The sequence below is a fragment of the Hippichthys cyanospilos genome, chromosome 9 (assembly GCF_059441005.1).
Source record: "Hippichthys cyanospilos isolate Australia breed blue-spotted pipefish chromosome 9, RoL_Hcya_1.0, whole genome shotgun sequence".
Classification (NCBI taxonomy): domain Eukaryota; kingdom Metazoa; phylum Chordata; class Actinopteri; order Syngnathiformes; family Syngnathidae; genus Hippichthys; species Hippichthys cyanospilos.
In genome coordinates this window covers 11,129,773-11,155,295 of record NC_142377.1, presented here as the reverse complement: position 1 = coordinate 11,155,295, position 25,523 = coordinate 11,129,773, and the positions used below count along the sequence as shown (strand labels likewise).

The following is a 25,523-nucleotide window of genomic DNA, read 5'->3' as shown; positions in this document are numbered from 1 at the left end:
TGGCTTTTTTCTTTAGCTGTGGAAAGACTAGTGTTCACTCAAAGCTTTATATCATTGTCATGTGAGTGCTCGTTATGGCTTGATTTATTTACGGGATACTGAAAAGATGTGGAGTTGTTGAATGTTTTGTAATAGTCTTTTCTGTGAGTAGATCTAAGTTGTGTGAAATAAATAATATTTCTGAACAAATTATTCTCTTCTTGGTGGCCTTGATCTTCTATCGTCTTTCGCACATTATCGTTGGCTTGACGTCCATCCATTAATTTTTCAAGATGTCTTGTGCTCATTAAGGTCATGGGTAATTCCAGTTAGCTCAGCTGACGTTTGGGACAGAGGTGGGCTACGTCCTGACTTGTCACCAGCCAATCACAGGGCACATACAAACAAACAACCATTCTTATTGACAATTTTGTGTGTTAATGAACTAAACGTGCAAGTTTTTGGGGAATGTGGAAGGAAACCGAAGTACTCGGTGTTCTCTGATAGTGTGATTTAAATGGATTGTTTATCCGATTGCTTTGTTCTGTTTATCCAGAGAGAAGACATAATTCTGCCATCAAGTCAGCATCCACCTCGCCCTTCCCTTTGCCGGGAAGGAACCGGAGTAGTAGCAGTGGTCTCGGACCTGGACTTGCCTCAGGGTCTCTCACCGGAGTGACAAGTGGAGGGATCGTTAGCCGAACCGCCACTGCTGGATCTAACTTCTCTTCCTCTGCGACATCCTCCTCCTCTTCCTCCAATTCCAAACTACTCAAGCCAGCCAAAGACAAAGTGTCGGGCATCCAGCGAAGACCTCCCTTTCCCCCATTCAGGATGCTGCAACCGGACAAAATGTAAGTTTGATGCACATTTGGTTAGCAGATAGTAATCAATTAATTGACATCTGTTTGAATATCAAATTACTCTACAGCCATTTTTTGATCATCGATTAATCATTGATACCTACTTCAATATAAATTTGTCCAAATACCTAGAATGTCAGCTTCTCATCAGTAAATACTAGTGATTGACAAATGAAGCTTTGTAAAGCACTTATAGTATTTTATATATTTTCACTGCATTAGCCTTTATCTCTAAACCAGGAGCACCATTTAGAGGACAAATCATTTCACAAATGTGTCACAAAGCTTCATTTTATCATGACGAGCAAATTATGTATTCTCCTATTTCTGCAGTCCTCCATGGAAACAGACTTTTGACCTTTTGGGTGAATCAACACAAAGCATTTGGACACATTTCCTTTTTGGGAGAAAAAGAATAAATCATTGTTTGACTTTTTTTTATTTTTTATGTCGAGCACCAAACCAATGACGGACTTTTGGTTTAATTTGTATACTATTGAATTGAGGGATGGAAAATGTGTTTTTTCAAAATCATATTCGTCATCAAAAAAATTGATGTTATTAAAATGATAGTTGGGTGCAGCCCAAGCCTTCATTGGCTGTTAAACTATTCATAGCTTTTGAATAATTTTCTTAAATGCCGCAATTACCGTAAGTAGTTAGTAACGATTGTAAATATGTCTTGCAAACACTCTGCCGTATGTGGGAAACCTACATTTTCACAATTTAGATCATTTTCAAACTGTCAGTTTTTAAAAACGGCAAATCAATGCAATTAATTAGATCGATTGCCCAGCCCTAGTCTCAAGTTGACATTGGCCTCCCTCCCATGTGGGGGAGAAGTAGTTTTTTTCTGAATAACGGATCACCAGATTTTTCTTTTGTCCTTCCAGCTCCACCCATATGTGCACATTTGTCTCTTATCATACGTTTCTCACCGGCTCTATGTTTCTAACGCTCAGCTTCCTCCTTGCTGCCCTCTTCATTTCTGTCACCTTCTCTTCCAGCCTCACCCCGGCTGTCAAGGTGGAGAAGATGCATCTGAATGTGGACTCGTCAGCTAAGCTGGTGCAGCTCCCCTCTGCTCCCGCCACCACCTCATCCTCCTCCACATCCTGCTCTAGCACCACTGTGAGCTCCAACACTACCACCATCACCACCACCACCTCCTCATCATCATCCTCAGCCCTTAAAGCAGGCCTTAACTGTCCCTCCATACCAAAGCCTCCCTTACTGGCCCCGGGTCAGATCCCAAATGGCAAAGGCCACTTGTCAGTCCTTTCGGACAAGAAGCAGGACAACAGCAGCAGTGCCAGTAGCAGACGCCACCTTAACAAGAAAGTCACAGGTCAGCTGTTGCTACACGTTTGTACAATATTTTACATAGGCTTGCCTGATATATGAAATTTCTTACACTCAGTTTTTTTCCCTCCACCGAAGACTTTTTAACAAAAAAAAAATCATTCGCTCTGTACATCTTTTAATGGTTTCATTCCTCCTACACTCCAGAGCGCGAATTCAATCCAGACATTCACTGTGGTGTTGTAGACGTGACAGCTCGGAAAACCTGCACAAGATCCCTAACATGCAAGGTAACTAAGTTTTTGCCTTTTTGTGCTGTTTGCCTAGTCTATCGCGTAGTATCGGTTTACTAAGGTGGATGTCCTACTATTGACAAAAATAAACATTTTCAAAGTACATTTGACATTTTTGTCAAATCAGCTGCTCATTAGACATCAACAGTGGATATTTTCTTAAATTATAAAGTCATTATTATGAAAAGATCAATGTTGTGATATTGAAAAGACCTAGATCAATCACTTTAGAGCAATAATCAAACTTCACCATGACATTTAGCAATGTTAGCCCATGGTCACTTTGAGTTCAATTACAGCCCACAGCAGGGAGCGATGCTGAAAATTATAATGCGGTTGAAATCCGTTGAATAATATCTTAATTTCTTGTTTCACAAACACAATATAATACGAATACCGACCGTGTTTCGACAAATGGACTACATAAAACATTTCTGCAAAGACCATTTTTGACCCTGCCCTTCAAATACAGTGGCAAAAATTTCAGAAACCTTTGGGGTGTTGTGTAGAATTTCGAGAGACAGAAAAAAAACATTTGAATCAATTTTAGAATAAGGCTGTAAAAAAGTATATAAAGTGAACCAGCCTGGAATTGAAGCAATCATCACATGTTAAAACTGTAACTTGGTCCTTTTCTCAAACAATAATTCTTAACTTTGTTTTTGCCACATCAGACACATTCCTTGAGCCAGCGGAGGGCAGTGCCAGGGCGGAGGAAGCGCTTTGACACTTTGCTGGCAGAGCACAAGAACAGAACAAAAGAGCGAGAGAGAGAACTTCAACAAACCCATTCCCAACAAGCCCCCCCTCTCAGGGACCCTCACCCCTCCCTCCATCCTCCCACTTCTTATGATGTCCATCCGGTGGCACATGGCAACGGCCCTGCCCCAGACACCACCAAGATTCAGCCATCCAACAAACCTAAATTTCACAGCCCTGGTCTTCCAAGGTTAGTGACACACACACACACACACACACACACACACACACACACACATATATATATATATATATATATATATATATATATATATATATATATATATATATATATAATTTTTTTTTTTTTTTCAAATTCAGTGACAGTATCGTAAATGGCAACATGGAAAATAAGACATTGTAAATTGAACACTTGGCTCTGTCGTTCCACCAGATTGAACAACACACATGGGCCTGGTACCCCAGCGGACCCCGCAATAGTCCACGAGTCACCGCATCATCCCCAAAGTACTCCCGATGGGCTTTCTCGAGCCTCCAGTGATGAGGGTGATAATGAGGAGCGTGAGGAGAGCGCTGAGAAACTGCACTGTCAATTTTCAGGTTATCACCCTCGACCGGTAGCTGTAAGTATTACTTTTCTCTGTGGCGTTTTTACTTTACTAGCTATAATTTTCCAATTTAGCTATCTTTGATCACTGTGAATACCAACAATTGATTTTTCCTTTGTTTTCAGTACTGTAGTTTTGGAAGTCGACTGTTTGGGAGAGGCTGTTACTCCTTTGACAGGCGATGGGACAAAATGCGATGCGTCCTCTCTGCAATGATGGACAAGCACGTCAACTCTCAGATGTGGAAGTAAGTACCCAGATAGTATCGTGTCCCCTGTAATGTGGCCAATAATCTACCACGTATTGTAAAAATCCATTTAAATATACTCAGCAAATGTTCACTTTTTACCGGGGTTTATACAGGTTACGGCTCATTCAGAATCTAAAAAAATAGCTTGAAGTTCATCAAAGTGACTGAAATTAAGGAGAAAAAAAATGTCAATCCTTACTCAAGCTAAAAACATTGGCGCCCCACTGTTTGAGAAGGACAACGCTAGATATTCCTGCCATAACAGTTAGAACTTTATTTACAACACTTTTGGCTTTGGTTATTTGTTACTAGGTGCATCGTGTTCTTTTCCTCCCATTTTAGGAAAATCCCCTTCGCCTTGGAGAACAACACTTCCTTTGCACCTCCTCATAGGACAAGCACAAATTCCCCCGGTAGCACCGCATCTTCAGGCTTCCTGGGCCCCCCTTCCACCATGCCCCAGACTCCCTATAGCCAGTCCTTGGAGGGCAAGCCTGTGCTCTCCTATGGGACCACCTTAAACGCCCGTAGCTCTCCGCAGGGAGGGCCTGAGCACCCGGCCTACGGCACCACACAGGCCCGACAAGTGTCTTCGTCGCCGCAGATGCCTTCAGCCCACTTGTCCTCATCCACTTCCCCTTTAGCTCCTTCACTCGCCTCAGGCCGGGCGCTTAAGTCCCGTCCCTCCAGCAGCAGCAGCACTACCAAGTCATTGTCCATCAGGCCCAAGGAGAGCTCCACTGGCTCCTCCGCGCCTATCATCCCCACCTCAGTTGGCGTGGGCAGCAACAGTAGCAGCACCAGCTTCAGCTCGGGAAAGAAGAGGAAGAACAGCTCTATCCTCTCGTCGTCCCACAGCTCCTCAGAACCTGCTAATGTTAACTATTCTCCCTCGTCCTCTTTCAAGAAGAACTGTGCAAATTCCGGCAGCTCAGGGAGCACCTATCACCATAGCTCACTAGGTTCTTCATCATCCTCATCCTCTTCATTATCTTCCTCCCACAGTGGCGTCCACAGTGTGGGCCTCAATTGTGGCCCCAGTGTGCGCACAAACTCTCTCAGCCTCAAGGCCGAGCCTTCCGCAGGGTCGGTCGGGGGCTCCTCGGGCCCGCCGGCGCGAGGTCCCCCCTCGGGCAGCCCTGCAGAGTCCATCAAGCGTATGAGTGTGGTGATGAACAGCAGCGACTCCACCCTCTCTCTGGGGCCTTTCGTCCACCACCAGTCCACAGCGGACCACCACACCAGCTTCAGCCACCACTCCTCTGACGGGCGCCTGGAAGGCAAAAAACGCAAAAGCTCTCCTGCCTCCAGTGGCGTCAATAGCGGTACAGGGGGAGGTCCTGGGAGCGGTCCTGGACCGGGTCGGCCCAAGGTGCCCAAGTCGCCTGCCGTTAACAACATACACAGCAAGCACGGGCGGAATATTCCAGGGACGCCGGGGCTACCGAACAACTCCCATTTACATCAGGTGGGTTGTGTCCTCTCCACCAATCTAATTGAAATACAGCATTCCCTTATTTGTTGCGGGTGTTACATTCCTAAAAATAATAAGCAAATATTTTTTGTATTCACGTCTCTATTATGCCGTTATGTTCCCGCCCTTCTAAACACTTGTTATACTTGCTCATGTCCCCAAAATAATTATTCCTTCTCCAGCATCGTCACTCTCGCGATATGATGTGATAATCGGAACCCTTGCATGCAGGGTATTCATTATTTCATTATTGTGCACGCAGCGCGACGTCCTGCTTTGTGCGCATGCATGTCACATCCCTGACGCATTGTGTACACATGAGAAGTTGCATTTGTTTTTTGTAAGATAAATGAATACATAAAATACATAAAAGTACATAAAAGTTGCATTTATTTTTGTAATATAAATGAGTACATAAAATGATCAGATTTGACCAAAAAAATCTGAATTGGGCATCATGCCCTGCAGTGTGATCTGGCAATGTAAGATTTTAACAAGTTTTGGCAGGTATAGGCAAATCTTATTGAATGCAGTGACAGGAGAGTTCTTTATTGTTTTTTTTTCTCCCAAAATTAGAACAAATTAATTGAATTGATTGAAAGCCGCAATAGAGTGAAGCTGTGATTAAAAAAAAAAAAAAAAGGAGATGTAGCCGATTTTAGCCGACCCAAAAGATGTAGGTACTGACATGTTTTCTTTTACTCCTCTTACAGCCAAAGGCTCGTCCCTGACAGTGGTGTCAGCCCGCAGAGTGCGTGGATGCGGCGCAATGATGACGGGGAATAGTCCAGAGCAATCGGCTCCGGACTGTAAGAGGCCTTCTAAAACAAAAACCCACATTACTCTCAGTTTCCCGCAATCCTCAGGTTGGAGATGATCCGGACTGCCCAGTGAAGTCAAATGTCCGTACTCGTTCTCCCAAAGCCATGTGTATTGGAGGGGTTAGGGCCAAGTGGCGCTTGGCGGGGCTACGTCGCGCAAGGAGTCGGCTGTGGACCCGCCCCGCCGCTATAGTGCGCCGCTGTCCCGGTGTTCCGAGTGGTCTTCCAAGGCGATCCCAGTGCGGGGAGCAAGGAGAGCAACAGCCATGAGTCCCCAGGGTGCACTTTGGTTCCGGTTAAGGGCTGTTGTGAGCTCTGTGACCACAAACTGTCATGACGCTGAGCAAGTGGGGAGACAACAAGACCATTGCTTCCTTGCTTGTGTGTGTGTGTGTGTGCGCGCGCCTGTGTGTGTGGTAAGCCATTTGAGAATGTATTCAATATCTTACTAGTGCACTGAAATGTCCAAGTTCTCTGCGCTATTTGTTTTCACTAGGAAGACAATTGAACGCACAAGTATAACAACTGCCGTCTGTGTGAAATTTCTCCACACTAGTATAACAACGGTTTCCCAAGTGAGACAAAACGGCACCTCTACTACTCGAAAAGCACTAGATAAATAATAATATCAATTAAATAAAAAATAAATGACTTTTTTTCTTTTTTAAATCATACTGCAATTCATAATTTTGCTGGTGCAGCAAAATGTAAAGTCTGACAATTTTGCTCCAATTTTGTATGACATTTGTGAACACTAGTACAATGAGTAGTACGACAACTACCGCTACATGTTACTAGGGAGGCAAAACTGCTTGCAGCTAGTACTAGTACTATTAGTGATATTATAAGGTTGCACTAGTTCAGATCTGAAGTGCAAGTCATATGTTTGGAAACACCATCTTTTTCAGTGTGTTTTCATTATTTAAACAATTTCCAATAAATACTAAAGTCATTAACATAAAAATGTTATTTGATTTAAAAAAAAAAAGAACTCTAATTAAAACAGATATTCGTCTGTTTTTGCCCATTACTGTACGATATTTTTGAAAACTAGTAGATTAACTCATTCGATCCCAAAAACATAGTTTTACTTCTCTTGTTACGATTTAACAAATACAATTCCATATATTCCATATTTTTTTTAAACTATAAATATGTACGTGGTATTAAATATTAAAAAAAAGTACAATTATGTTTTGGCGATTGAATGCATTAATTAGAAGGCCCTAATTGAAATGCATGAGGTAAAGATGAACTAATTGACCTCTGCTTACTACTAGTACTTTTAGTGACATTTTAAATCGTACCAGTTAGCATCTGTAACTTCACCAGCAATACTAGAAGTGTGCAGATGTCAGCTGTCTTACTCATGTTTTAGTTGTTTTTTTTTCTCATAACTGGGACATTTTTACACACTAGTTCAACAACTATTGTACATGTTGCTAGCCAGGGAAAACTGCACTAGTTAACTGGTGCATTCTATTAGTACGAGTAGAGGCGTTATAAAATTGTTTTAGTTAATATCTAATACTTTGTCTTACGGTTGCTGTCTATTTACTACTCCTGAAAAATAGGTCAGGACACGAATAGACAACTGTTTTTCATATATCATCTTTCATATATCATAGTTTTCTTTTCAAATCAAGAGCAAATTAATTGGAACTTGAAGTCATTTATTCCTAAATTGTGTTATAGTGACTTCTTGGCCCCGGCCCCAGTCCCGGGAGCAATCAGCTAGGTTTTGGCAATTTATTACTGAAACGCAGAGCTTGGCGTTAGTTGATTCTCTAGCGCAGCAGTTTTCAAAAGGGGATATATGAAGGCACTTCAGGGATGAAAAGTGTTTCTGCAGATGTCAGCAAATCTAATACAATGCTTATTTATGCCATGACAGGGAAACTGCAGGGTTTTTTTTCAAACTAAGAGGAAATTTGAACATGAAGCTACTTTTTACTAAATTATGAATATATATAAATATAGTGACCGGTTTGCAAAATGGCATTCCTTTTTTTTGATGTTTTATACTGGTGTGCATTGTCATTAGTAACAGTTTAAAACATGCCGTGAGGTACCACCACAAAAGTAGTTCCAAAGATTTATTGAATCACACATGGGACCGGCACGGTGATCCCTTTTAAATAATTTTGTTTCCATCCAAAACATTATTGGAAAAAATAGGAAGAGGCACTGCTGACAATTCAGGACCATGTGCTTGAGTGCAGCAGTACAAAATTCTACTAAACTTTAGTGCTTCAATTAACACGAGTAGTGTGCGATGTCAACAAGTTCACTTTTGCAAACTGTGTAAAGTCGTTTCGTTGGAGCGCAGTATTATTAGAGGACAAAAATAAATAACGAGTACCGGACATTTTTCAGCGCACTTGTAAGACATCGAATAAACGCTCAATTTTCCAAATGCGTGAAAAAGATGAGTGCACGTTGGAGAGTATTTTTCTCATGTCAGATTCTGCTGGACTACTGGAATTTGTGATTCAATTTCACCCCCAGCGCCTGATCTCAGAAGCCTTGGAAAAGAGAGGAGGAGGAGGAGCAAGTACGCTGCTCACGCCACCCGGACAGACAAACAATCACCTTGTTTCACGCTTCTTCAATCGGACTCGGCTCACTCGTTTTTCAGGGCCCCGTTTGGTAGGGACGACCCTGTAAATGGCTTTTGATTTTAGTGCCCCGAAGAATTATGCAAAGTGTTACCTTATTCCGATTTTCCTTCTGAGCTTTTACACTGTATCGCAAAGAGTCTTCGTAGATGCGCTTTCAGGTGCGCATGGGTCACCTGATGCCCCCTCTCACTTTGATGGCAAATTTGAACCCAATTTGTCAATGATAGCCACAGTAGACCTGGTCCTTAACTGTGAACAGCACTAAAAAAAAAAAAAACGACAAAAAAAAACGTTTCTCTCCACAGGCAATGCATAATTGATACCTAAGGTTTTGCGTTTTCTTAACTTAAAAGTCGGGCCGGTGAAGTGTTTGAAAATGCTTTGCCTGTGCAGATGTCAAGGATGTGCAACTCATATTATTGCCACAATTCTTTCTCTAATACTTCTCGCAATTACTGTGGGAGATCCACAACTGCCTGTGGATTGATGTGATTTTTTTTTTTCTTCTTTCCTGCATAAGGAATCAGGTATGGTATGGTACGTCTTAACTGGAGCAAACTTTATGCACGTCAACTGTCTTCTGTGGCTGTTTAAGTCCCTCAAACCTTGATGTTGCTTTGCGACACCTTTGTTCATGACTCGGCCAGTGTCGGGTGAGTAGCCTCCTTTAAATTGCTTGAGTCAAAATGGAGTCTTAAATAAAGCGATACTTTACAGTTGTGATTGGAAAATGAAGCTTCATGAAACACTTGGGATATTTCCTTCGCGCCTAGGTGGCGCATTAGAAAATGTTATTACATTTCTATTGTTGAACCCACAGTGCTATCAAGAGGAGTCCTAAAAATACCACAACTGTGTCATGAAGCTTCATTTGATCATCGCTAAACCGCAGTCTCAGTGGGATGTTAGCTATTTTCGAGCAAGTTGTGGTGTGAGATTCATGCAGATGGCTTCACGGGACATATTTCAACATTTGGCAGCACTAGTTGATATCTGGAAACCTCCACTGATGTCAGTCAAGAGTGGAAAGCAGATCTTTAAACGCAACTTCAGCTCCCCCTCACGCCCCTCGCATAGCTTATTATGTAGTTAAAAACTACCCCTATTTGGAAAAAAAAACGACCATATTTTGTTAACAAATTGTACATATATAAAACGTATTTTTGCACAGGCTTTTTTTGTACATGCAGAAAATTTTGGGTACCATTTTGAAGAGTCGTTATTTATTTAGGAAAGCCCGAAGAGAAGCCAGAATTTGATTATTTAAAGTGTTTCACTGCCAAGTCTGTATAATGCAATACGTGGATATATACAGTATGTATAGAAGCCTCTCATGAATCATGGACTGAGGGTCTCATAAGGGACAAAGGTGAAGTGTTTTTTTTCCACTGTAGCATGTGTCTGTTTGACAGCGAATACCTTTATTCACTTTTCAAGGTCTCAAGTCACATGTGCTTTTACAACACATAATTTTGTTGCCTCTGGATCAACACAACTAAATGTACCGGTGTGGCCCAAATCAGCCTATGGCAGTCTAGCGACCCGCTAGTCGTGCACGTTAACTTAAACACGTTTCTCAGTTGTTTTAGAAGGCTGAAGGGAGTAATCATTGCAATTACTTTTTTTCCTATTGCATAGTCATTGCCAAACAAGTAATTTGAATCACAGCTTATCAAAGAAATATCAAATTGAGAAAGTGCCTGACTTTGTTTCACCCTGACTGTTTCAGGACAGTGTTGTTGGGTTATGATGAATTTTTTTTTACCTTACTTGAATGTTCAAAGTGTTTAAATCTGCCTATGAACCCTAAATGTGGTAAAAAAAAAAAAGAAAAGAAAAAACCCGAGCTTGCCAGCTGCCCAGTATCAAACAGTAGTAGTGTGTGTGTTCAGTGAGACTGACAATACGCTAACATTTCCTGTCATCAGTGTGTGTGCGTGTGGTTGAAACCTCTGGTTTACTGGGCGTTATACATGACAACATTCAATCTGGTCCTGTGTTTACCTTTAAACTCCGCTGACATCTCAACTAAAGTTTCCAGCAGGTGGAAACATGAGGATTTTTTTTTTTTAATAGAACCATAGACTTGGAATGTGAACGCAAGAGTACAGCTAATGTCTTGGGGGTGGGGCACCCTTCATATGACAAAAAGCCTGTAGTTTTTTTTTTTTTTTTTGGTGAACTTCAAATCATTTTCAGCTAGTCTTTATGTATTGGCTGCTATGTAATTCATGAACAAAATATAGGTTAGGAGTAATATTTAAAGAAAAAAGATTGTATAGTATATTTGTTTTGTAACAAGTTCTGTAAATAAAATAATTTATACTATTTATACAAATTAACGTCTACGTCTTTTTTTCTCATTAAAAAAAACACCAGTCAACAGTCAAACATTTTATTATGTACACAAATTGATTTGTCAAACAAACTACAGGTGTAAGAAAAGCAAAGATGATGAATCCACTTTGCTGACCTGAAAAAAAAAAACGTGGCCAACATGTCTACATGTTGATAACTCGTGACAATTTCTGGACTCGGTTGAGCAGCAAGTCGCCTTTTTTGATAGTCTCCTGGTACTGCCAGTTTTTACTATCAGGTCTGGTAGGTGGGAAAAAAAAAATTGTATTTTCTCTAGAGCTATGACTTAAGAATAATGCTGTCTGATGAATAGTAACCTTACCTGTTGGTTTCCACAATCTCGTTCACTTTATCAATTTTGCAGTGGAGCCGTCCGGCAGCAATAAATCGAGACAACTCCCTAAGATTAGAGATGAGTGTTTAATGCGGGGAGAGAAAGAACATTTAGCTTTTATACATGTCCTATATAAATGATATCGGACTATGGCAATATACCTTAGCTTTTGGACAATCAAAAGCCAAAATATATCACAACTCCTCCATGAAGCTTCATTTGTCCATCACTAGTGACAACTTGTCATTTAGTATGCAGAATACTCACTGGTCGATGAACTCTGTGCTGACGCCAAAGGCCTCGGCCATGTAGCCAAGCGTGAGCGAGCGGTAGGACTCCAGCAGCTGGCTGTAGGCCTGGATCCTCATCTCCCTCACGTAGTAGCGGTAGTGCGGGGCGAAGAGCCAGTCCTTCTTCATCTCCTGCTCCACTGTTGCTGTAGAACAGTAAAGAAAAACAAGTGGTAGTCCTCAGTAGAAGTGGAATAACTTGGATTTATACTATTTGTGGCAGGCAAAAAAAAAACAGTTGAAGCGTGTGATACATTCAAAATTTGTGCCGTAAGAGAGAACGTGCATTTTTGCATGTAAAAATTCATCATCTTATTCACCAGTGTTTTGGAAATAAATGTTACTAGATTTTGCATTTTAGAAAAGCCCAACAAATATGTACAACTTTATTAGCAGTAAATATAAATTTCAATATATGCCACAGGCTACTTAAAAATGGACAGCGGGCCACAAATGGCTCGAGGCCATAGTTTGGACACCTTTGTCATAGGGTGTTTCTGTAGGTATCAATAAATAAAAATATTTTAAATCCAACTTGAAACAAATTTATTTACCTCGTCCGACCAAATATACATTCAATGGACAGGAACAATACATTTTTCCTTTTCAAATTAAGAGCAAATGAATTGGAGCGTCAAGCAATTCCTGTACTGTCCCGGTTGGGAAAAATAATCACAGGGGGTATATCATTGAAAAACGGTAGAAAACCACTGCTTCAATGCAACGGGCGAGGTGAAATGTTCTCACCGAGAGACTGAAAGAAGACTGAGTAGCGGCACTCGTAGAGCGAGAACAGATACTGGCGAACGGCTGGCAGACTGTGCAGCACTTCCAGGATCTCTGCTCCTTTTATTACCTGAAAAACAAAACATTACTGTCACGCAAAAACAATAATGGACATTACTTAGCCTGTTATGCTTTCATAAATATAAACCACTGCCATGCATTATTGATCTAAAAATGTTGAACGCTAAATAGCTCCCTTGGCAACTCTTTGCAGGCGTTTTTCTCGTACTTTTTCCCGGAGGTCAGGGCGCTTGAGGGCGATCATGCACACGTAGACGGTATAGGTGACAAACGTCTTGTAGTCCATGAGCTCGTATGACGTAAAGGTGGAGACTGTGTCGAGGAAGAGCTCGGCGGCTTGCTTGAAATCTCTGATGGCCACGCAGTACAAACCCTGGTAGACCTTCAGCCGGTTCCTCCTGTCCCAGTCCCCCCCCTCTTCGATCAGGCTGCAGGGGGGACGGGTATGCGTGGTTATGTCAGTGCCTCGTTTCATATGCTCCAAAGACAATCGACACTTCGGACTGGCGTTACCTTTTGGCTTTCTCAGAGTTGCGTGTGATAAGGTCACTGTCCATGTAGAAAAGGCCGATCCTCAATAGGTAGAAGACGATGTCTAGTCTGTGACCAAGAGCCACTGTCTTGTCATAGGTCTTCCTGAACGCTGTTAGGGCCCCCTCCTGTGGACACACATAAAAGAAAAAAAAAACATCAGTGAAACTAAACCAACAAAACGAGTTAACTATAAATGCACTTTGCCACGGGCAATCCTCGGACGTCGAAATACCGCAGTCCACATATTTACTTAAATCTTTAATTAGTAAACCTTATACAGTTACTGTACTGTTATCCCTTCCCTTTGGCTGTAGTCTCACGGAGAGCCACGGTTGTATTTGCGGCCCCGGAAGTCTAATTACAGTGACGCCTGTAGCTGACCAAACACGATAACGATCAGGGGTTTACACTTGAAATTCCAATTTATTACAGAAGAAATCTAGATAAGAGATTTACAACGCTGCTGTGCAGCGCTGCTCTGTCCTCCACCTCCTTTGCATCTACCTAGACAGCGTATTTGAGTTAGGGCGGGAGTAGATTTCAACTCTTGCCCTCATTGGTCGATAGTTGCGCTGGGATCCATACACCGGAGTGCCCGTCTCCCTCATGAAACTTAGACACACTGTTAGGTAGACAGGAAGAGGAGGAAAGAGCAGCATTGAAAATCTCTTAGCTACATTTCTTGCGTAATCAAGTTAAATAATTCATATTGAAATAAACTGAAATTTATATCATGCGTTATTTTACAGTATATGACAGATCTTGCAAATATCTTGTCATCATGGCCTCAATCTTGAGTCTTGTGAAATTTGTGTCTTCCCATCCCTAATACGTGAACCAGTTTTTCGTGTCGGATCCAATTTGATTGTTCTAATATGAGTTTAAGTTGTGTTGAAAAGATGTTCTGAAGATTGTATACGAGCTAGTTTACCTTATCGCCGATCCTGATCAAATATTCAGCCTTGGCCATCATAGCATCTCTGATCTCACTCTCCCCGAGGTTCTTCTCCGCATCCTCCAGCACGTCGTCGAGGCGCTTCAACTCTTCTTCGTTTGCCTTCTTCATTTTGCTCAGCAGGTCGCTGTCGAGTTGCCACTTGAGCTCCTTGCACAAAGTTTCGTAGTAGGGGGCCATGTCTACGGCAGACATGAGAAACACACCATAAATCAGAAATCTGGGGCTTTTGACATGGATTTCAAGGAAGACCCGAAGCCTAAGTTGTACTGTGACCCTTTCCAAGTGAACATATTGATTTCTAAACTTTTAATTGTATGCACGACTGTCAAAACTCGCTGTTTATAATTTAAGAGCCTATGTCAAGATGTCATAATCAGCAATTAACATTTCGTTGGTTAAGCAGAAAAAGTCGTGTCAATATTGTTGTTTGACAACAAAACGTTATATTTATGATGATCCATGCTAAGGATAATGGTGCGTTAGCTTGAATTCGTCACCAATTTCAAAGCACTTAATATTGATCACCGAGCACCGTCATACACATTATTTTACGCGTATCCGCGTTCGTTTTACGACAGTAACAATTATAAAAAAGAAATGTCATGCTAACTCACTGTTAGCCTTGATAGCGTCCATGAGCTCCGTTTTCACTTTAGCATCTTGTCGGTGACCATCCATTGTGAGCAAGAACTTGAGCTGTGCTATCCTCAGATCGGGGTTCTTGGGGAGACCCTCTTCCTCGAGATTCTCCAGCGGCATGTTTTGTCCCTAGTGTAAACGTGAGGAAGATCAAATAAGGCAGCCTTGAGGAGGACGTATAGCGAAATTGGCGGATCTTGCTAACCAACGATGACTACGGCAAACAGCATAGCGTTATTTCCGCCAGAGCCTCGATCGACGAGAAGAGAAAAGAGTCGACGTCTTTGGCATAAAAACTACAATAGTTATTTTTTACTGCCATCTGCTGGACACAATCTCGAACAACAACACTTTGTGGAGTCATTCCCACTTTGCTTTGGTTGAGTTCATTGTTGTATTACATTTTTTTTCCACTACAGCTTTGTCTCATTGGAAATGTATTTGATGCAAAATAAAACCGCAATTTTCCATAGGCTTGCTATAGTTTTTTTTTTTTTTTTTTTTAAATAAGTGACGACGGGACGCAATTGGGAAAAATTGGGATAAAAATCCCTCGGGACTCAGGATACAAAGCCGAAAATCAGGACAGTCTAGGTAAATCAACCCTACCCAGCCTTCTTCGAAAGTCTTCCAGTGATTGTGAGCAGATTTGCAAAATAATCCAACGCAAACACGATCTTTCGAAAACAATTTACAATAATCTATACAGTACGTCCAATGCACCACAGGGGGCGGTGTTGTGTGTATACCTCAGGGATGCTGTGAACAAACTTGCAGACAAAACGATCATAGCAAGTGTCAACAAACTAAACTGACATGTATTTAAGAGCATATATTATACTTATTTATGTACAAATAAAACCATCTACCTCTATTTCCACTAGCAAATGTCGCCAGAAAAAGGTAAGTACAGCCCATTTTACCAATTGGCTAAACTTCAAAGATAAAACAATACATTTTGGTACCTATTCCAAATGTGAATCTGTATTTTGGGAATCTAAATTGGTCATTTATTTGCTTCAACGGTCTGTTAGTAAAACGATTTCGTCAGACTGTCAGCAAGATAACTCATCTTATCACATTAGACTTTAATGATTCATATCTGTATTTTTCTCATAAAATGCAAGCCGACTCGAGTAGTGATCGATGATGATGTTTTTCCCTTTCAGATGAGCTAACATGGAGCCGGAGGGGGATGTGAGCCAAACGTTCAAAACAGGACAAAAAGCAAGCCATGTAAATGGACAAAAATGTTTCATTTGTCAAAATTACGATGAGAAATTTAACAAAAACAAAAAGCTAATCAGAGCATTTGAGGACTGGTCGATTTAATTCAAACGTCAAAGCAAATAATAGGGCAAATTTCAAGTTGCATGTTTCGTACCAAATTGTTATGCACTTTGTATGTCATTTTTGTAAATAGTCTATGCAAATAGCAATCGGAATAATTTTCAAACAATCAACTTTTTAAATGTTTAAAACAAGTATCCCAATCATAGCAATATTTTTCCCGAAAAAAAAGTTTCTCTTCTCTCTTTCCTTACTTATTACTTATGCACAGCTTTGTTTCATTTTATAAGACATTTTTTAAGTTGTCCAGAAGGGAAAATAGATTCCTCCTCCGCCATCAGAGGAGCCAAAAAAAAAAAATCCTCTGGCCACCCCAATACAAGTAGAAAACTGTGAAACATTTTCTGTCGCAGTATTCTTAGACCACTTAATACTTATTAACTACATATTTAAACAATAAATGTACAGTTGATCCAAATACAGCCTTTAAAATAATCTCTTTGCTATGGATGGTAAAATAAGAATGACGTGCATGCATGGCTACCCTTGCCAGTGTTGATCACCCCAAATTTATGGCTACTCCCCAGACAATATTATGTTTTATGCAGCCCCATAATACTAAACACAGTATAATGATTAATAATGTGCTTGTGGAATACAAATGAAGCAGAAAAATCCACCTGTTTTTTTTTTTTTTTTTTTTTAAATCTCAAGTATAACATAAGTCACAGTCATATATTTTTTATCCTCTGTGAGGAGCTGAGACTATACTTTATGGACGTCCATGTACAATTTCAGTGAAAGGAGTACTGGCATGGAAAAACAAGTTATTTACTCACCATCATTAACAAGCAGTCAATGATTTAATCTACTTACAAACACTTCTAGAAAGTTGCATCAAGACATGTGCCAGTCTGTATTTGTGCCTTTTCCGGTTAAAAAGTGTGAGAAGTTAATGATAAGCCTCCCTAGCTATTTAACAGGATCCCGTCAGAGTGCATGTACTGGGTTTGGAAAATGGAAAACGTGCTGCAGCAGCTGGTAGGCATTCGCAGAATTTGTTTAATGGATCGACTGGAATGCAACTTGTATATTTTGTATGAGATAAAAATGTAAACAGTTGAAGTTTTTAACGTTTTTAGTTGTGCTGCATAGCTCCCAACTTGATGACCATCCTGCTATGTAAACGAAATGTGTAACTCAAAAGCTGCAGGTTAAAGCGATGACTCATCTCAATAGGTTTTGCTTTGTCATTCTAAATGTTTTCATGCAGGGTTTATTTTAACATCACCACCACCATAAATACATCAATAGGAAAGTAAATTAATTTTCTTCGGTTTGAACTCATTTATATTATGTTTTGTTACTGGAACAAAGTTGCATTTTTGTTTTCAAAACATTACAATATCCGAATGAACCTCAGCATATTAATTTGTGTCCACTGTAGTGGACTTTAGTTTTTGGTTTACTGTATGGCTTTTGTCTCGCTGGAGCTAGTCCCCACGTGCTCACTCGTGGACATCCTGGCCTTTCCAACGATGCTTCGTTTTTGAGTGAGATGTGATGTCAAAACTCCATTTATAATGTGCATTTTTTTAAAAACAATTATTAAATTGTAGACTTCTTGCGGTCAAAGAGTTTGGTGTGAAGCATGTTGCTCTGTGATCTTTTTTTTCTTCTTTCTAATGAACACTAGATACCACTGTGAAACAAAGCTTAATATTTTTCATAGCAGTAACAAACTCTTTGCACTTGCTTGCTTCTTCACAACAATAAAATGGCACATAAAAGTGATGGCAAACTGAAGCTTTATGAAGAACTTGTGACATTTATTTGTTACTCCTCTAGATGGTGCTATCAATTTAATGATATATATATATATATATATATATATATATATATATATATATATATATATATATATATATATATATATATATATTAGTGCAGTGGAAATGTAATAATTTTCCCTGCCCCTTTGAACCAAGACTGCCATCGAGAGGAGTGAAAAAATATCACAAGTGCTTTATGAAGCTTCATCTGTCACTTCTACCTGATGTAGTAATGTATTGCATTTATTATTACAAGAAAAGGAGAAACCTTTTGAGTCACTCTCGCTGGATGTACTGAAAGGGGTCTTTGGGTATGAGTGCAATCAGGAGGATGGAAATGTGAGATGGTGCCAAAATGTGAGGTCAAGAAGTTTTTATGGAAGAGGAGAATTCTTTAAATAAAAGGTTGAACGAATAAAGTTCCAATTGTATTCTCTTCATGCTTGGTCCTTTTAGACGCGTGGAAACGCTCTTTTTCTCATCCTAATTTTGGGAATTGGAGGAAGCTTTCAGTCTGGGTACCACATCACTTCCCTGAGTTCTCCCTCTCCGGTGAGGAACATCACGTGTGCAAATTATTGTATGCAAAACTTCATGTTGTGTCATCAAGTAAAGGCATTCTTTAATGTGTGCATGTGATTTTATTCTCCATGCAGTTCATACAGCACTTTATCAACAGCACCTGGTATGAGAGATACGCGGCGCCGCCACCAGGGGGCACTGTGACTATCATCTGGTCCCTCATCGTGTCAATGTACGCGGTGGGGGGCCTCTTCGGAGCTGTCAGTGTCAAGTGCATCTCGGGCCTGCTGGGAAGGTGAGTGATGTCGAGCAGCCCTCTTGAATCCAACACTTGAGGACACGTGTGCTCTTTGGCAGAAAAAAGGCCGTCATCTGCAACAGCTTTATAGCCATCGCCGCTGCCACCATCATGCTGACAAGTAAATGGGCCAAGTCTTATGAGATGATCATTGTGGCTAGAATACTCTTTGGCTACTCATCCGGTAAATCTAATCGTTTTTCTTTGTTTTAACCCTCTCTGTAAACAACAAGTTTGGGTTGAGTTCCCCTTTTAAAAAACATCATAAAAATCCTGATATTGATATATAATGTGTGCATCAAATGGTTACATCCTGATTCATTCATAACAACCTCCTGGCTTGCAGCTCTGGGAATGAGCACCCATTTAATGTACCTGGGCGAGATGGCACCCAGAAAAATAAGAGGCACTGTCACCATGTCCTCAGCCACCTTTACATCCATAGGCAAACTGTCGGCTCAGTTTTTTGGACTCAGGTATGAATTTGATCCGTCCCTCTTTTATGTCAGTCAGCCACTGTTTAAGTGTTTACAAATTCAATCCTTTTTTTTTTCCAAGTGTTTGTCTATAGGATGGTCTAAAATGGGCTGGGGCTAAATGCATTAAATACTGAAGTAAATAATTATTTTAGTACTCAAAATAATCCATCAGTTAAAGGATTTTTTTTTTTGCTGAAGTACTTAATTATGAAACATCATTGATTCTTTAGTACGTAATACCAGCCGTTTGTAAAATAATTTGATTTCTAAGGAAGGAAAGTGCTCTGTCTAGAATTGATTGGTTTGTATGCATTATTCTAAAGCAATTCATAGAAACGCCATTCAAGTAGAATCCCACCCCAACAATTGGTTCTCTTTCTGGTAGCGAGATCCTGGGCCGCCAAGAGCTGTGGAACGTGGTCCTTTGCGTGCCCGCCTTTTTTTCGGTGGTCCAAGTGATGGTGATGCCTTATCTTCCCGAAGCGCCCAGGTATTTGTTCATCGAAAAACGAGATGACCAAGCCTGCAAAAAGGGTGAGCCGATTGTCAATGATTGTCCATTTGGAGTGATGGGAAAATAAAGCTTCATGAAGCACTATTTTTTTTTTTGTGTAACTCCTCAAGGTGGCGCTCCTGTATTAACGATAAATGCTAGTGCAGCAATCAAGAGTGCCATCTGCAGTACATAGGCGTCAAAAAATACCACAAGTGCTTCATGAAGCTTCATATATCCATTTCAGTCCATTTCAGAGGTATCAGAAATGTATCAAAGCTGTATCGATTTACATTCTCAACATTTTAGTATATGCTCCTGTTAAAAAAAATTCATGTCTTTCTATGCCAGCTCTTCAGAGTCTCTGGGGCCAAGGAGACTTCAAGCAGGAGATGGATGAAATGTTGAGTGAACAGGTGACTGTGGAAGCTGTACCCGCAAAAAATCCTCTGCACCTCCTTCGGGACCGAACAGTCCGATGGCAGCTCATCACCATGTCCACCATCTACTGCTGTAACCAGTTATCAGGCATGTCCATGGTGAGGACGGTGTCAAGCCCTACAATATCCTCATAAAACCCAGCGTATTCATTTATGTGCAGTGTTGTGTCCATTTTGTCTCGGCAAGACGGCAAAGTGAATTGCAGCACATGAGACATCATTGGAAATATCAAGATGTCCTCTCCTGGGACATTAGGACTTTGTAAGGCAGGTCGAATGATTTCCAAGAATGAATAGGTTGGGTCTCAGGAGGATATGTTTCACACATTCTGACCTATTTGCACAATAATACTAAAAGTCTTTCTTTTGGATCCCTAGCTGAGCACTTTTGCTTTTGACATCTTTCGGACAGCCGGGTTGCCAACAGAGCAAATCCGCTACATAACTATAGGCCTTGGAATAACCGAAATTATCACCTCCATCTCTTGTGTGAGTATCCGCAATTCTTTGCAGGAAGCAGACCTCTTTTTCTGTTTATTTATGAATTTGTACTTTCATGCTCTCAGGGTTTGTTGATTGAGCGTGCAGGAAGAAGGCCGTTATTCTGGGGCGGTTATGGCATCATGTCTGCATGCTGGATTTTAGTTACTGTAGTGCTCAACCTGAAGGTAAAAAACTAAAGTAATTGATTACATTCAACTGCAGGTATATATTTTTTTGCAGTTTCTTCTTTTTTTCAAATATTTGGCTAAAAGAGGGCATGAGAATAGCTGGTTCTAAATGAATTATGTATAAAAGTTTAAAGTAATCAACATAGCCAATTACTGAGTAGTAAAGTCCTATAGTAATCAATTAGTTTAGATACTCAAATAATTATTTACTTGATGTAACTAAGTACTCAAGTAATTAGTTATTTAACTCTCGGATTTCTTGAGTAGTTTAAAGTAATCCATTGCTAGATACTGAAGTACTAAAGCAATCCATTACTTTCGGTACTCAGATACTAACAGCCAATTACTTTGAGCACCCTTAAGTAATTGATTGCTTAAAATACTAAAGTAGCAAGGTAAATATTTAATTTAGCTAACTAAATACCAAAGAAGTAATCATTTACCTTAGTTACTAAAGTGATAAAGTAACCAATTACTGTGATTACTTAAGTCCTAAAATAATTGACAAGATGGCAACTTAAGGCACTTATTTTTTTTTTACTTTAGGTAGCCAAAGTAATGAATTACTTTAGATAATTTAGTACATAGGTAATCATTTACTTTAGTACCTCATGTAACATTTCTGTATGTTTTTGGTTTCTAAAGTAAACATTTTCATTGCAAAGTAATCAATTTTTTAGTTCACGGTTTATATAGTAGACATTTTTTCGACCATTTTTACTTAAACACGAAAAAGGATTTATAAAAAAAATCAGTGTCTTTACTTTTTAAAAGAAACGTTTCAAATTAATCTTTGGCATTGACTGAATTGATTTCTTCTTGTAGGCGTCTATTTCTTGGGCTCCGTACCTTTCTGCTGTTTTGATCATCCTCTTCATCGTTTTCTTCTGTGGAGGACCCGGTATCAGCACCTTGTTTGTTTATTTATTTATTTATTTTACTTAAATGAAGATTAAGCTTGTGATGTTTCTATGTTCAGTATATGCACTTTTGTATTTGACTGCTAGGGGGCGCAGCAGGAACTCTTAATAGTGAGATCTTCATTCAGTCCAATCGCGTGTCTGCGTTTGTCCTTTTCGGGGTTCAGCGTTGGTGCGTATTGGCCGTGCTGGGCCTGACGTTTCCCATACTGATTGTAAGTCGGCCAATCGGAAGCCAGCACATGACTCGCATGGCCATTACGGTCAAAAGGACATTGTTTTGTTTTTGTTTTTTTTCCCAGGATGCGCTGGACTCGTACTGCTTTGTGATTTTTGCCTGCATGTGCCTTCTGGGCAGCGTTTACGTCTTCATGTTCCTGCCCGAGACCAAAGGGAAGACGCTTCTGGAGATCTCAGATGATTTTCAAGCCATCACCGTTTGCGGGAAGACTTTTCTTGACCAGGGCCAAGAGGAGACTAAATTATAGAACACACTGCTATTGTGTTAACTCTTGTGCAGTATTTGGTTCAATCCTTTGATCTTTACATCAAAAGGGAAAGCTTTGAAAAAAAAACACCAGGGAGCTGAAATTTCACCCAGATGGTGACAACATGTCAAAGTTTAACATCGCACGACCACGTATTTATCACATTAGCAGGAGTGGGAAATTCATTGTGTTGTATTACTATGCATATGAGATAAAACTCTTGAATCTTGAAATGTTATTTGGCTTCTGTCTTTGTCACATAAAGCATACCATCAATAGTCCCCCCCACCCCCCTTCAAAAAGCTTCTGTAATGGTAATTAACGCTTGCGTTATTGGAAAAGCAAACTATGTCTATGTAAATGTGGGTGCTGTTATATGAAAGATTGACTTCCATTCTTCAGTTTGAATTGATTTATGTAATAGCTGTGTTGTAAGTGTGGAAATACTGCCACCCAATGGTCACAGTTAGCGCTAAGCATTAGTCAAAAGTGTCAGCTATCCTCCAAAAAACAATGAGGATTTTATTATTTATTAGTTATTGCTAATTTAAAAGACAAGAATTCTCATCCGTGGCACTAAATGAGTTAACTGAGATCGACAAATAAATCTTCATGAAGTACGTGTGATGTTTTTTTTTTCCTCTAGATGGCACTCTGTTTAAAGAGGCAGGAGAATTTTAAAACTTTCTACTGCACTAGCATTTATCCTTGAACAAAGAGCACCCTCTAGAGGAATAAAAAATATCACAAGTGCTCCATAACGCTTCATTTTCCCATCACTACTAATTGACAATATCTAGTATACATGTCTGCATTTATTACACAATTAAAAAAAATGCATACAATAAGAGTAAGGGCAAAACATTTCTCAAAAATCAAACCCAATTATGTGTTTGAGGGACCAACAAAAATTTCGGTCAATTTGGCCCTATTTTTTGTCCAGAAGGAAAAAAACAGTCTTCTTTTCACCCGTAATTGGGTAATTTAAATTACATTACACATATTTCACATGATTTAGTTTTATCCTCCTGAGAGCCAATGCATTCTTCTGTTTCACTTTTGCGTCCATTCTCAGCAACACAGCAAAGTTCCTTCCCAACCCAACATGGGAGCTGGTCCAATAAAAAAACAGATTAGTTAGTAGATAACTGCTCTGTAAATCTTAATACACTTTTTTATTTTCAGTTTTTTTTATGTTGGATTCAAAGACAGTAAATAGATTATTTCATTACAAATCGTATTTTTTTTCATCTGACAGCGCTTGAAAAGTTTTAACATCTTGAACACGCAGGGAGGCTTTTCCCCACAAGAGAACGCTGTTTAGCTTTCGTTCTTTTTCATTCAAGCGTACCGTGGCGTCACAATTCTTGTAGTGAGACTTGATAGTTTTCATCTTTTTTTTTTTCTTGTATTGGCTGTATAATATTCGCGTTTTTATGTATTATTTTAACCACAGACTTCACTTCAGTATTCACTTAAAGAAGTCTGTGTTTTAACCTTCTCTGTGAGGAACCCTACATAAATAAATCTCATTTACTTAATTTAAGCACAGACGGATTTGTGATCATTTCCGGTCTGTGAGGCCTGACTATTTTGGAGTTTACAGAAATTATTTGGGCGTATGTGACAATTAAAATGATGAACCCCACCACATTCATTCAATCAGTTTTGCCAATTTAGATTTGTCGCAATAGCATAGAAGGAAATTGAAAGTCTCACTTGAAATGTTGCAATCTGAGTTTGTGAATGTCTCGTAGAGCGTGAGAGGGGGCATCCGATGTCATGAACCACCAGCTGAAGTGCCGAAGCTAAGCAACTTGATGCAATCCTCCACGTTTTCAGAAAGAACACTTGAAAAGTTTGCTTGCACAATTTTCTCAAAAAACGATTTAACGACGCCCCTCTAAAATGTAATATGCAAATGTGTAGAGTGCAGGCTAATTCAATTATCAGAAAGCAAAGCTTTCAAAGAGATGACTAGAACAATTGAAGTCAATTGTGGTTTGGGGTTGCCTGGGGCAAAGGTCGAGCTATGGAGTTGACAAGGTTAAGTCAAGGTTCAAGTCGAAAACAGAGCTTGGTTACTTAACTAAAGAGGGGGGATCCTCTTGAAGAGTTTTTCTACCACAAAAAAAAAATTGGAACCTGACAGCCCTCTGACGCAAAGAAGAGATTTTCAAAACCTTAAAAAAGTGTATTTTAAATAAGACATTCCCCTGTTTTGTGCATATTGTCTGTGGTCTGCTTCCAGCATCTCAGCAGCCAGCAAATATATACAGTAGGCGACTTTCTGCTTTCAAAGCTTATTCTTTTGAAATTAAGAGCAAATTGATTGGAAAAAAAGTCAGTTTCTGGCTAAATTGTTTTATATTGAGTCCTTTCCCTACAAGCAGGCCAAAATGAATTCTAAGCAAGGCTTTGTTGATATTTGTCATCTATTTTCTTTCCAGGTTTTCTGGATAATATATAACAACTACCTTTTGAATGAATGATTATGATCATTTCTGTGGTGTAGCCACTCAAACCAAACACATTGTTCTGCCCTGTTTTTTCCTCAAATGTTTTCAATTCCTTCAAAACTTAAAAAAAAACCTTAAACCTTAACACTTTAAAAAAAAATTGTGAGAGACCCTCCACACCAAAAAAGGAAATTGGGCATTTCACTTTTTTGCTTATATTGTCTGTGGCCTGCTTTGAGCATCTCATCAACAGCCAAGTGTAAAGTCTGCTATGCATGTAAATCTTGTTTCTTTTTAAACTAAGAGCAAATTGATTGGAACGTGAGTCAATTTCTTGCTTAATTGTTCTTTTTGTAATCTAAATCTTGTGTCTGGATCGCGAATGTTTTTAAGATGAGGACGAAAAACCGCACGAGCTTGTGGAGAAAATTCAAAGCGCCAATAATTACAGGAAGGGGCTTTACTGCAAAGTGCACGTATCTTATACCCGCATTCCATCGGCCTCGTTAAGCAGCCCGTCTGAAACTTAAGCCACATGCTTGGACAGCTGTTGCTGCATGAAGCACAGCTGACTATTTGATGGTGGCGTTAAAGTGGCGGTCGACTCGAGTCAAGTCCCGAACGTGCCAACAGGCATTTAAAGCGCCGGGCGCCCTCTGATCATCAGATAAGTGCAAAAAACACCTTGTGTAATACGTGTGTGTAGGTGTGTGTGTGTGTGTGTTCGCTAATGTGGCTTAGGAGGGGCTGGAAGGCCTAATCCTCAGCGACCACATGGAG

The 25,523-nt window shown here is 40.0% G+C and overlaps 3 protein-coding genes across 5 annotated transcripts in view; 2 read left to right on the top strand and 1 right to left on the bottom strand.

The window, feature by feature from the left end:
* atxn7 (ataxin 7) overlaps positions 1–11,247 on the top strand; it is a 29,282-nt gene extending 18,035 nt beyond the window's left edge. For both annotated transcript variants that reach the window (XM_088424395.1, XM_088424396.1), the window contains 8 exons: positions 536–833; positions 1,850–2,190; positions 2,352–2,434; positions 3,112–3,386; positions 3,591–3,780; positions 3,891–4,012; positions 4,358–5,483; positions 6,203–11,247. In XM_088424395.1, coding sequence (XP_088280521.1) covers positions 536–833; positions 1,850–2,190; positions 2,352–2,434; positions 3,112–3,386; positions 3,591–3,780; positions 3,891–4,012; positions 4,358–5,483; positions 6,203–6,220 — 2,453 coding nt within the window. In that variant the 3' untranslated portion in view covers positions 6,221–11,247. The remainder of the gene's footprint in view (positions 1–535; positions 834–1,849; positions 2,191–2,351; positions 2,435–3,111; positions 3,387–3,590; positions 3,781–3,890; positions 4,013–4,357; positions 5,484–6,202) is intronic.
* Positions 11,248–11,312: 65 nt separating this feature from the next.
* On the bottom strand, positions 11,313–15,108 carry psmd6 (proteasome 26S subunit, non-ATPase 6). Its single transcript, XM_088423439.1, has 8 exons — positions 14,827–15,108; positions 14,186–14,391; positions 13,234–13,379; positions 12,929–13,148; positions 12,661–12,769; positions 11,891–12,059; positions 11,612–11,689; positions 11,313–11,529 (listed from the first exon to the last, which is right to left on the bottom strand). The coding sequence occupies exons 1-8, from the start codon at positions 14,969–14,971 to the stop codon at positions 11,433–11,435; spliced, it is 1,170 nt and encodes a 389-aa protein (XP_088279565.1). The 5' UTR covers positions 14,972–15,108; the 3' UTR covers positions 11,313–11,432.
* Positions 15,109–15,616: 508 nt separating this feature from the next.
* slc2a9l1 (solute carrier family 2 member 9, like 1) lies at positions 15,617–22,430 on the top strand. 2 transcript variants are annotated; one of them, XM_088423893.1, is made up of 13 exons: positions 15,617–15,754; positions 16,021–16,087; positions 18,430–18,525; positions 18,630–18,790; positions 18,853–18,977; positions 19,140–19,269; positions 19,658–19,806; positions 20,117–20,304; positions 20,584–20,694; positions 20,772–20,873; positions 21,702–21,777; positions 21,884–22,011; positions 22,099–22,430. In XM_088423893.1, exons 2-13 carry the CDS (start codon positions 16,031–16,033, stop codon positions 22,282–22,284), a joined length of 1,509 nt encoding a protein of 502 aa, XP_088280019.1. In that variant the 5' UTR covers positions 15,617–15,754; positions 16,021–16,030; the 3' UTR covers positions 22,285–22,430. The 2 variants fall into 2 exon arrangements, with proteins under 2 accessions (XP_088280019.1, XP_088280020.1); XM_088423894.1 differs by lacking the exons at positions 15,617–15,754; positions 16,021–16,087 and having other exon boundaries at positions 18,437–18,525; positions 18,653–18,790.
* The last annotated feature ends 3,093 nt before the right edge of the window (positions 22,431–25,523 follow it).

Excerpts from the sequence above, each read along its gene's own strand:
- psmd6 (XM_088423439.1), bottom strand. The coding sequence starts at position 14,971 with ATGCCGCTGGAGAATCTCGAGGAAGAGGGTCTCCCCAAGAACCCCGAT. Across the intron at positions 12,770-12,928 it reads GCCCTGACCTCCGGGAAAAA|GTAATAAAAGGAGCAGAGAT; the intron begins GTACGAGAAAAA and ends TTTGTTTTTCAG. Across the intron at positions 11,530-11,611 it reads GAGATTGTGGAAACCAACAG|ACCTGATAGTAAAAACTGGC; the intron begins GTAAGGTTACTA and ends CCCACCTACCAG.
- slc2a9l1 (XM_088423893.1), top strand. The coding sequence starts at position 16,031 with ATGGAGCCGGAGGGGGATGTGAGCCAAACGTTCAAAACAGGACAAAAA. Across the intron at positions 20,305-20,583 it reads AGTTATCAGGCATGTCCATG|CTGAGCACTTTTGCTTTTGA; the intron begins GTGAGGACGGTG and ends TTGGATCCCTAG. Across the intron at positions 20,874-21,701 it reads CTGTAGTGCTCAACCTGAAG|GCGTCTATTTCTTGGGCTCC; the intron begins GTAAAAAACTAA and ends TTCTTCTTGTAG.